This window comes from Berghia stephanieae, chromosome 3 (genome assembly GCF_034508935.2).
Source record: "Berghia stephanieae isolate SIO BIC M18660-M18661 chromosome 3, UCSD_Bste_1.3, whole genome shotgun sequence".
Lineage (NCBI taxonomy): Eukaryota > Metazoa > Mollusca > Gastropoda > Nudibranchia > Aeolidiidae > Berghia > Berghia stephanieae.
This window is the reverse complement of record NC_088362.1, coordinates 49,360,697-49,373,196: the sequence shown is the minus strand read 5'-3', so window position 1 is coordinate 49,373,196 and position 12,500 is coordinate 49,360,697. Positions and strand designations below refer to the sequence as shown.

Genomic DNA, 12,500 nt, shown 5'->3' with positions numbered 1-12,500 from the left:
TTAGTGAAAGTGCAAGGCTCTTTACTCACTTTCTCTCACCATACGTGGATGTAAAATAAATACCTGGCTGTTAACATCGTTGCCTCTGGAAAATATTGTAACATGACTGATCCTACATGTCAAGTGTTGCTGTTGGCTTGGGACCACTTCTATAGCTCTTTGAGCATGTTAAAGTGGATATTGGGCAATATAAATTTTCAATTTAGTCATTTATTATTACTAACTTCATGTCAATTTTGCTGGACATTACTACAATCTGTGATATAACTCTTTGGGATCAAGCAGGCTATCGCACTGCTATACATTTAACCCATTACCTCTGGCAAGCTGAGTCACTTAGCATGGACCAAAGGATCATGCTTTGATTCTTAGAGGAGACATAATATAGATCATTACTTCAGAATTCTAATTGCTCTAGCAGAAATTCGTGTGACAGGTGGACTTTAAACTAGTGAGGCCGACTTTTAAGTAAACTTATTTTATGTTGAAAAGAGTGTTACAGTTAAACTTTTAAACTTATGAAATACTATGTTGATTTCAAATTTTACCAATTTAAGATTAACATTTATCCATGTGTTTGTCACATAATTTCACATGTTGTTTGTATAATCTAGGCATCTGCAGATGGACATCACCATGATCATTTCCCACGAGTTGGTCTGTGCCATTTCCAGATGAGAGGGGAAGGTCACTGGATCCAGTGTATTCTCTCCATCAACATGATTCTAGAAATCATTTTTGTCATTGAATGGTTCTGGCTGCTTTTCTTACTCACTTTGACGTGTATTAGCTTCATCAGTAAGTCATCTGGGTTGTGCCTATGATAATCCAATTTGATTTTGATAATAATCTATGGATGCGGCTAAGTGGTCTTGTGGTATGACACTCGCCTTCAGATCGGAAGGTCCTGGGTTTGAGTCCCAGTTTGAGTGATGCATAGTTGAGTCCTTGGAGAAGGCTCTTTACTCACATTCTCTCACCATACTCGAGTGTAAAATGGGTACCTGGCCATTAACAGTGTTATCCATGTCTTAAAAATATTTTGTAATATTGCCTAACCAGCGCATATTTTGTCTAACATGTTAAGTGGTGCAGTTGGCTAGGGATCCTTTGCAAAGCACTTTGAACATGTTTAGTGAATATTGAGCTATATAAATGCTGTAGTTAGATCTAACCTGATTTCATATCTTACTCGTACTATTTTCACCCAAAGAACATTAACAGTATTGTTCTGGTCTTTGTGAAGCTCAAGCTGCATGGCTGTTACTGCCTTTTTTTGTGAATGGAGTTATGAATAGATATTTAACTAAATGGGAGATTCCTGGGATAAATTGGGGTCCTTTCCAATGGGCAGCAGACAATTATTACTGCATGTTTAATAATAAATAATAAAAATGGCATTTTGTATAGCGCTTTCTATTCTTAGAATAAATAAAGAAATACTATGAAAAATAAAGACATAGCAATTTCAATTACTTACATAGCAATAGACTGTACATTTTACACACATGGTAGGAAAAACTTAATTTACAAAGTAGAAATTATGAGACAAAAGTTGAGTTTTCAATTGATGTTTCTTGTGCTTCAGAGACTGAGGTAAACTCCCGCTGTATGGGCTAATTGATTGATATAGGAAAACTTGAAAACAAAAATTTATACGAATGTGGTTTAAGATTACAAAACAATCTTGTTTGCATTTCAGTGTGGACTCTCCGAACCTTTCAGACACAATCTTCAGTTTCTTTTGTCTACAAATATTTGTCTATTCTCAATCATAACTATACAATCTTGTTTGCATTTCAGTGTGGACTCTTCGAACCCTACAGACACAACGTTCAGTATCTTTCGTCAACAAATATTTGTCTATTCTCAATCCAGATGGCAGTCTACCAAGTGTGAGTTGTCGTTTTCCTGAGATTTCTTCACATGTCGTTTATCCATTTTAAATATTTTAGATATTAACATTAAAATTTTTTAGAATAAATAATTTCCATCTCTAAAAGATTATAGCTTATAGCTTATTTATTTCTCTGATGAATAACATGCATTTATCTTGGGTAACACAGTATAGTCTTTTAAGGCACAAGTACAATATTTGTTTTTACAAAGACAATGTTTACTAATACTGGTTTAGGGAAAGGGGATACCCCAGAACTTTACATCTACCTTTTGATTATGATTAGAATTCTTACTACAATAACAAACATTTGATAATGATAAGAATTGTGACTACACGATAATGATAAGAGTTGTGACTACAATAACAAACATTCGATAATGATAAGAATGGATAGATATGTAAGGTGTGACTACAATACAATTCGATAATGATAAGATGTGACTACGATTGATAAGAGTTGTGACTACAATTACAAACATTTGATAATGATAAGAGTTGTGCTACAATAACAAACATTTGATGATAAGAGTTGTGACTACAATAACAAACATTCGATAATGATAAAAGTTGTGGCTACAATAACAAACATTCGATAATGATAAAAGTTGTGGCTACAATAACAAACATTCGATAATGATAAAAGTTGTGGCTACAATAACAAACATTCGATAATGATAAGAGTTGTGACTACAATAACAAACATTCGATAATGATAAGAGTTGTGACTACAATAACAAACATTCGATAATGATAAAAGTTGTGACTACAATAACAAACATTTGATGATAAGAGTTGTGACTACAATAACAAACATTTGATGATAAGAGTTGTGACTACAATAACAAACATTTGATAATGATACGAGTTGTGACTACAATAACAAACATTCGATAATGATAAAAGTTGTGACTACAATAACAAACATTTGATGATAAGAGTTGTGACTACAATAACAAACATTTGATGATAAGAGTTGTGACTACAATAACAAACATTCGATAATGATAAGAGTTGTGACTACAATAACAAACATTTGATAATGATAAGAGTTGTGACTACAATAACAAACATTTGATGATAAGAGTTGTGACTACAATAACAAACATTCGATAATGATAAGAGTTGTGACTACAATAACAAACATTTGATAATGATAAGAGTTGTGACTACAATAACAAACATTTGATGATAAGAGTTGTGACTACAATAACAAACATTTGATAATGATAAGAATTGTGACTACAATAACAAACATTTGATGATAAGAGTTGTGACTACAATAACAAACATTCGATAATGATAAGAATTGTGACTACACGATAATGATAAGAGTTGTGACTACAATTACAAACATTTGATAATGATAAGAGTTGTGCTACAATAACAAACATTTGATGATAAGAGTTGTGACTACAATAACAAACATTCGATGATAAGAGTTGTGACTACAATAACAAACATTCGATAATGATAAGAGTTGTGACTACAATAACAAACATTCGATAATGATAAGAGTTGTGACTACAATAACAAACATTTGATGATAAGAGTTGTGACTACAACATTCGATAATGATAAGAGTTGGAGCAAGATATAAACAATTAGTGTCAGTGTAAATGTGATGTTAACACTAAACCTGACATTATTAATAATACATTGCAACCTCCTTATAACGACATCCTGCTCATAACAACATATGTCAAAGTCCTGTTTTTTCTTAAATATAATTAGTTTTGAACTATCTAATATAACAACATGCAAACAGTTTAAGAAATCCCATTTATAGCGACAAACTGATTTTCAACATTATAAATTTTAATTGAAATTGTAGGTCTTATGAAAAAGCTTGCTTGCCTATCATTGAAATAAACACATTTTCAACTACCGTCGAAAATGGTATAAATATGGTAAGAGCTACCAGTTCCGGTCTCTAAAATGAAGATATAAATTGAGCCATTAGAGGACAAATTTTGTTTTCAAAGTAATATCAATGCAATCAAAACGATATCTTTATGTCAACAGGAAGGTGAAAAAACAATCAACACATTTGTAATTAACTACCTTGGCAATGATGGTGTGTTTGTTCTACGCATCCTGTCAACTAACACCAATGATGTGGCAATGGCTGAGCTAGTGACCTTTGTCTGGAACCGGTACTTGCATTATGAGAACAAAGTGGAAGTCAAAGAGAAGAGGACGGGGCCAAGAGACAGTTTTGGTATAAAGGATGGCTCAGTTTTGGAGATGGATCCCATTGAGCATAAAGACCTTGTCTAAATAAGAGTCCCCTTTGGTGTTAAGCTAAGCTCTAAGTATTTAGTAATGTGTGTCAAAATATATCTGCTTGATGATTGGATGGGTAAAATAATAAACACACGACAAAATCTAGAGGATTTGAATTTGATCGATGAGCAGACAACCCACGTTTTTAGATGCTGTTATCTCAAAGCTTTTAGCCACCAAGTAGACAACTTAATTTCTACAATTTAAAGATTGTATCATATTACTGTTTTATTACTTTCAGTTCCTGAAGAAGAAGGGTTGGCAATCAAAATGTGTCCTCCGTTTTTTGGCCGTGATTATCAGTAAGATAAGATTTCCACATTTAAATTAGGAAAGGATTTCTTTTTCTTTCTTTTTTTTTTTCTTTTTTTTTTTTTTTGGGGGGGGGGGGGGGGGGGGGGGGGGTTAATTTAAAAAAATTATTATTTCAGTCACTAAACTGCATTTTTGGTTTATATAACCCATTCATTTTTTTACAACATCATTATTATTATTATTATTATTTGTATCAGTTTCTGCTATCTTTATAGTCAAAATTTGCAAGGTCACATCTATGTCATAATTTTTGTTGAATTACAAATTGATTAATCATTTTAAAGAAATTTTTCCCTCCTTAAATCTCTGGTCTCTTTTGATCTTGATTTGTTCATCAAATTTTTATTCTCTTAACGTGCCATTGAAGATAAAAAAAATATGTAATAAACCATCAATTATAATAATAATAATAATAATAATTCATTTGTATAGCTCTAAAAACCACATTCAAATTCCGTAAGGCACTGTACTTAGCAATTCGGAATCCTAACGTAAAAATCAAGACCTGTAGGGAGTGAAAATTAATGGGTCCATGGCACAATGTATTTCGGGTCATTGTGCATTGAGTGGATATCTGCAATGAGATTTGTTTTTATTTTCTCCCAGTCAGGTACTCTTGAAACCATTGGAGTGCTGTTCCCGTTATTCCAGATGCAGGGATGTGATTTATCTCTTGCATACAGTTTTTGTTAGGGGAGCAACAATTATCGTAAAAAGTAGTTGCGTCACTGTTACTGCCCTTTAAGTGAAAATGGTTAGGTCTTAATTTAATTTCAAATAAGTAATGGGGAAAATATCTTCATAAAAAATAGTTTTGCTATCAATGATCAATGGACAAAGTGATGAACTTCTGCCTTATTTTACTTATTAACTCTTGGCTTTTGCCCTTGTTTTATATTACTTTTTTAAAAAAAAAAGCAAAGTATATAATATGAATATGTTGCCACTTATTGCTCGGCAGCTGTCAGAAAAGCCTTGTTTATTTGTTATATTTTAACTCCTTGTGCTTACAATCTTAATAAATTTTTACAAATTATCCTAACTGTATGGAAAAAGAGCTCAAACTGTTTTAATTTTGATATATTCTATTGTTCTTATAAAATGAGTATTATTTTTTTTGTATAACGTTCATTTTAACAAAAGGTTATTGTGAATGAAACAATATGATTCCTGGGTGGGGTTTCTGACCTCCCATAATGGGCAGGGAGGCACTTACTGTATCTTCTCTCACTCTGTATCTGTTTTCCAACATGAATACTGTCTTTGTCTTGGAATGAGATTACTTGGTTTTGTCCTGACCGGATACCCTAGCTGGGAGGGGAAACAGTCAAAAGTATAGTTAAATTTTTGGGAGATGATATTTTTTCTCTTGTAAATCATCTCTCTGTTATGCATTGTATTATTTTTGTTTTACATATTTGTGATTGGTAAACATTTGAGTGTGTTTCTCTCAGTGGGGACCTGTGCTGATGAGACATTTAGGTGATCTCACACTAAGCACACTGACAACGTGCTCTTGAAATCTACACCTGTTCCCTATTTGAACTAATTCCTTTCCGTCTTCCTTTTTTTTTTTTTGGGGGGGGGGGGGGGGGTACTTCAATTGTAATTCTAGAACTTTTTACTTACCTATTTTCTTCCTTTTTACTGGTGCTGATATGACCTAAATGTGTTGCAAGCTCCTTAAAATCCTTGTAAAAAAGGCCAAATAAACAATTTGATAAAATGATTTTGATGATGGGAATTGTGCTTATAATGTTGGTTTTTTAAAAATTATTATTGTTGTTGTTATTATTATTGTTATTACTATTATTATTATTATTATTATTATTATTATTATTATTATTATTATTATTATTATTATTATTATTATTATCATTAATATTACTATCGTTATTCAGACCTGCCGTTCATACCGATTAATCGGTATCATACCGATTTGCAAGACCTTTTTTTCGTATTTACCGATTTCCCGATTTACTTGCCGATCGTACCGATTTCCCGAGCTGCATGCCGATCGTACTGATTTCACCAAGTGACCAAGGGCCCGCAGCCCTCCACCCCTCTCTTTTACGTTTACTTTGTGCTTTACGTTGCACGTTAAAATTTTCAAGTCTCGTGAACTTTGACCTGTCCCGCGATACCTCGATAGATCACATGACATAGTGAGCCTCTTTGTGATGCCCTCACACAGATAGAAAACACACACGGCGCGTTATTTAGTTTTCATTTCCTTACTTTGTGAAGCGACAGCGAGCTGTACTGGTAAACCACCGCGGTCCCTGGCTTCTGACTCGTTACCAAGTGCCACCATCTTTAAATAAGTTAGTAGTCCGATTGCCAGATTGGCGTTGTGCGTGCCATTTTGGGTATTGGGGAACAATAAGGGGTGGGGGGGGGGGGGGAGGTTGTGACGCTTTGGTTAGTTTGAGTGACAAGGGTCAAATTGTGACACTTGGGATCGACCAAAAAGTTAAGGGGGCTATTAAAGCCTTATGTTTTCTTAATAAATATTGTTTCTTATGCTTCGACCTCTAATTTTACGTCTCATACTGATTTTTTGCCCCAGATACTGATTTTTTTACAATGTCATACTGATTTCCTTTTTCGTGAAGTGGCAGGTCTGGTTATTAATGTGATGTGTAACATATTGGATTATTTTTTGCTGAATTTCATATCTCCATAATACGTATTAATTACTTTTGTTTTCTCACTGTACACCCCTTAAATCGAGCACATAATATTATCATAGTATTTACATAATGTGTGGGAAGAATCACAGTCTCTTCTATTCCTCTACATACTTTTTTTAAAAATCCCTTATTTTTATCCGGCATTCCTGTATTGGAGTGAGACACTTGAATTTCCTCAGAATTTGGTTTTGATTTTTTACTTACAGAGGATACCCTCAGATGGAGTGTGTTTTATTATGTTTGAGATACAGTGGAATCTGCATTAAGTCAACATTCTTAAAATCAACTTCTGCTTAAAGCTAACATGTTTTGTTGGTTCCAAATTTTTTGTTCTTTATCTAAGTATGTTGCATTGATAATGGATAAAATCAACCAATATTTCTGATCCAGCAGTGTTGGTCTTATAAGTATTCCACTGTATTTATTTTCTTGTTAATCCTATCGGTGTAATAGTTTGTTCAAAAGTTGGTTGGAAATTATCTGAAAGTGCCCCTTTTGGCACAATTTACGTTTATGTAGGATAGTAGCATTTGTCTAGTCAGACTAATTTTTTTTTTTTTTATGCTGGGATTTACTTCTGTTTTCTCTTGGGTGTGTCCACCACCGCAAATCGTATAATGAATCTCTGTAACTAGTCATTTATTTCACTTGATGCTTCTGTTCATGTGAAAAACACGTTAAAATGATCTGGGGTCTTTGATGTCTATAATGTCAGGTGGTAGTTTATTCCTTTCACATAATGTTGTTTGAGGAGGAAAAGCTGTATTGATATATGTATATATATATATATATTTGTTTTTGCAAATGGCTGATGGAATGTGTACATGTGATGAAGCCTGTTGGAATATGTGTTGTTTAAATTGCTGATGTATTTTGGCTGAAAGGCTCTTTACTCACATTCTCTCACCATACTTAGGTGTAAATGAGTACCTGGTAGTTAACAGTGTTGTCTCTTAGAAAAAATATTTATGTTCGCCTAACTGGCGTCATGGCTCATCCTACGTGTTAAGTGTTTCTGTCGGCAGGGGAGTCCTTGTAAAGCGCTTTGACCACGTTTAGTGGATATTGCTCAATATAATTGCTCACGTTTTTGGGGTTTATTTTTCATTGATTCTCTCTGATTGTTTTTGTTGTTGGTTAACCATGGCTATTTCCAATTCATCTTCTGGAATTTCATTTTCTATCGTCAGCTACTAAGTGCATTGCCACAATTCTTTGTTGTTGCTGGTTCCATGCTGGCCAAAATATTTTTTTGATATTTTTTGGATTTTTCTCAGATTGTTTTTCATGAAAATCGGGGGCAATTGGTTATTGGTGATGTTGTTCTCTTGATTTTGAGTTTGAATTGTGAAGGTGCTTAGTTGCAAAAACTTTACCTTTCTGGTGTGTGTGTTGTTGTTTTTTTTTGAGTGAGTTCTTTTTGTTTGCTTGTTTTTGTTTTCAGTTGGACGCAGGACGTTCTAAGTTTTCTCACATTGAATTCCCTTATTTATCAATGCAAGCTTTGTATTTGACCCCACATATATATGTATGTCCAATTTATTAGTCTTATTATACACAATGTACTGGAATGGAATCTCTTTATGAATGCACTACTTTTCTCCCTCATAATTATATAATACGTCTGCCTATGAAAACAATCATCCTTGAATTTTTTTTTCCACTTCTTAACTGTCTTTCACGATACTTTTACACAAGCGATTTATGTACAGTTGGGGGGGGGTCCTGATAGCTCAGTTGGTAGAGCACTCGCTTTTTACGCTAAGGGACTGAGATCCATCCTGGGTGAAGTCGAGATTTTTTCTGTCTCCCCCCACCCCCACCCCTGAATCAATTGCATAGTAAATAGTCTTTTTATTGAAGTTGCTTTAATATATAGTGAAGCTTGGATAAGTGAAAGTCGTTAGGTCTTGCCGTCTATTCTCTCAGTGTCATGTTTTTGTTACATTGTTGTGGAATATATATAATATATACAGCAGTTATCACGAGGAGGGAATCCAAATGGATAAGCAGATTACACATCACGTTTGCGGTTTATGACATACGCATTATTTCCATGCTTTCATTGAATTGTTGATAGATTCATACTTTCAGCGGGTAGAAGCCACTCAGTGGTTAATTTCACACACAATTTCCTTTGTGTTTATGATAATCAAGGAGAATAAAAATGAAACTTTTATATATGCACATTTTACCACGATATACTTTGTAGATCTTTGTTTTTACAATGTCTTTATGTTATACCTTTTTGCATGATAATAAACTTAAATAAAAACCTTAATGACTGAAGTTATCTGTGTTATATTGTACTGTTTGATGCCATTTTTTTTGCTCTCTCTCTCTCTCTCTCTCTCTCTCTCTCTCTCTCTCTCTCTCTCTCTCTCTCTCTCTCTCTCTCTCTCTCTCTCTCTCTCTCTCTCGCTCTCCCTCCCCCCCTCTCTCTCTCCCCCCCTCTCTCTCTCTCTCTCTCTCTCTCTCTCTCTCTCTCTCTCTCTCTCTCTCTCTCTCTCTCTCTCTCTCTCTCTCTCTCTCTCTCTCTCTCTCACACACACAGGGGGTCACTTGCTGTGGCTTCTATCCCTTTATATCTGTTTTCTGAGTTTACTTTCTGTCTTTGTCTTGGAATGGGTTTACTTAGTTTTGTCCTGGCCCTGGCCGGAGTCCTTGGCATGGAAGGAAACAGTGAAATGTGAAGTTATAGTTTAGGGAGATGATATTTTTTTCCCTTGTAAATCATCTCTCTATTATTATGTACCGATACATTTGTAAACACCGAATGCATTCTTCTTGGTGGGCTGGGTGGGGTTCTTGACCTCCCATAGTGGGCAGGGAGGCACTTACTGTGTTTTCTATTCCCCGATATCTGTTTTCTTAGTTGTTTCTTGGAATGGGATCACTTTGGTTTTGTCCCGACCCTCGCCAACCTTTTGCCTGGAAAGGATCGTTTATCTTTATTAAAATTCCAAAAACCTCGTAATAGCGTCATTCACCACCCGCCAACCCAATGGCGAGAATGCTTTCCAAAAATTTAGCTTTTATTTAGCGCAATATCCACAAAAATGTGCTCAAAGCGCTTTACAAGGGGTCCCTGGTCAACAGCAACATTTAACATGTAGGACGGGACATGACGCCTATTAGGCGATATTACAATTTTTCGGACAAAGACAGCGCTGTTAACGGCCAGGTACTCATTTTACACCCGAGTACGGGGATAGAATGTGAGTAAAATGCTTTTCCAAGGACTCAACTATGTGCCGAACGGGAGGCTCAAACCCAGGACCTTCCGATCAGAAAGCGAGTGTCATACCACTAGACCACATAGCCGTACGAGAAAAAATGCTTGTTATACGGCCAATGCTACTCAACAAAATTGTCCCAATGAAAAAATAATAAATCTGTTAGATACTTTCTATTGTCATGTTTTTCTTTTTGTTATAAAAGCTGTTTAGACCTAGTTATTAAAAGTATGATTTCTAATAAGAGTCTAGACAGTGATTCCAAATACTGGTTGAGATGAGTCGTACAGAACATTGACTAAATTCATTATACCGCCATACTCGCTATACCGTCAATTTGGTCTTGGTCCCAAACATGACGGTATAACGAGGTTTCACTGTATAAACTTTAAAGATTACACATAGTTTTGTGTTTTTACTTTTCATCTGGCGGGTAGATGTTTTGAGTATTTTACTTAAATGTATAGCATAAATAGATCCATTTTCTATGGCGTGCAAGTGTCACGTTAGGTTATAGCCTGACACTGAAATCCAAAAGGACTGGCGGTTTGACGTCATTATTTGTTTTTTGCACCGCTTAGTGAGTTGTCGTTAGTAGAGCTCATGGAAATAAGGGATCCCATTGGTTGAACTATTGAATACAACTCACGATTTGTTTTCTTTTGTGGCCAAAGACTGGCATTTTGACGTCATTTTTTGGTCAGTGTCAGGCCATAACTTTACGAAGGCCACGGTCCGAGTCCACAGTTCCACAACCTTTTACAAACAATATTATAAGTATAGATAGAATGCGCTTGTCTAAGAAGTTCACAACGTTGCCATCCGGAAGTTTAACAGACCAACATACAAAATCCTGTGTGATCATGAACTTTTATAGTCTGGATAATACAGTTAAGTGAGGATTACTAAAAAACGTGGTTGGCAAAAAACAACAAAGACCTGAGTGACGTCATCTTCGTTTCTATCTATAATTTAAAAAAGGAGGCTATGCTCACTAGCATACTGCATACACACACACACACAACACACACACACACACACACACACACACAAACACACTATCTAAACTAGGAAAAGATCTACTAAGCAAGTCGGCCAAGGTTCATTTGATACACCACGAATATCAAGAAGAAATAAAGCAGACGAAACGAAATCAAAGGTAAAACCAGCATATGAATAAATTGATTTGGCATTCTCGCACAAGATAGATATAATTCTAGCCACAACTTAGCATGGCAATTTAGAATTGCATAAACTTCATAAGGTGTCTACGACCAAACCACGTTGAAAATACCGGTTCTCGTCCGATCACCGAAGTCGAGCAACGTCGGGCGTGGTCAGTACTTAAATGGGTGACCGCTTGGGAACACCACGTGTTGTAGACTTTCTTTTATTGTTATTTTTTTTTTGTACACGTCGTCTTTAATGTTTATACATCTTTTATAGAAAGATCCTCTGAATGTTTCTTCATTTATATATTCATGTTTGATACAAAGTAAAGATTATTTTTTCAATGGGCTTCTTCAAGTTTACACATCTAGTTTAGTAACGTCAAAACCCTTTTGTTTGGAATCAACTCTTTTTTACACCAAACATTTAGCTACACGTTTACCAAAAATCATCACGTCTTTAGTTGAGAAGGACACTGTCAAATTAAGGTCCTTTTTAAAAAATCTATATTATATTTATTGGGCGGGGGCGTGTTAAAAAATAATTTTAAATTGAGCTTTTATAGAGCGCAATATCCACTATGTGCTCAAAGCGCTTTACACAGGGTCCCTGGTCAACAACAACATTTAACATGTAGGACGGGACATGACGCCCGTTAGGCGATATTACAATTTTCGGACAGAGACAACGCTGTTAACGACCAGGTACTCATTTTACATCTGAGTACCGTGAGAGAATGTGAGTAAAGAGCCTTTTCCAAGGACTCAACTATGCGCCGAACGAGACTGGACTCGAACCCAGGACCTTCCGATCCGAAAGCGAGTGTCATACCACAAGAACTATCGTGATAGTTTGTATTATTTTTTTTTTTTTTTTTTTTTTTTTTTTTGTCATCATCTCATC

At 35.1% G+C, this 12,500-nt stretch overlaps 1 protein-coding gene and 1 non-coding gene across 6 annotated transcripts in view; both read left to right on the top strand.

Annotated features, from left to right (window-relative positions):
* LOC144967906 (innexin unc-9-like) overlaps positions 1-4,557 on the top strand; it is a 17,202-nt gene extending 12,645 nt beyond the window's left edge. For all 5 annotated transcript variants that reach the window (XM_078905666.1, XM_078905665.1, XM_078905664.1 and 2 more), the window contains exons 6-8: positions 615-798; positions 1,804-1,895; positions 3,923-4,557. In XM_078905666.1, the coding sequence (XP_078761792.1) occupies positions 615-798; positions 1,804-1,895; positions 3,923-4,177 (531 nt within the window). In that variant the 3' untranslated portion in view covers positions 4,178-4,557. The remainder of the gene's footprint in view (positions 1-614; positions 799-1,803; positions 1,896-3,922) is intronic.
* A 7,136-nt stretch (positions 4,558-11,693) lies between these two features.
* On the top strand, positions 11,694-11,812 carry LOC144969774 (5S ribosomal RNA). Its single transcript, XR_013644851.1, has one exon. It is a non-coding gene; the product is annotated as a 5S ribosomal RNA (ribosomal RNA).
* The last annotated feature ends 688 nt before the right edge of the window (positions 11,813-12,500 follow it).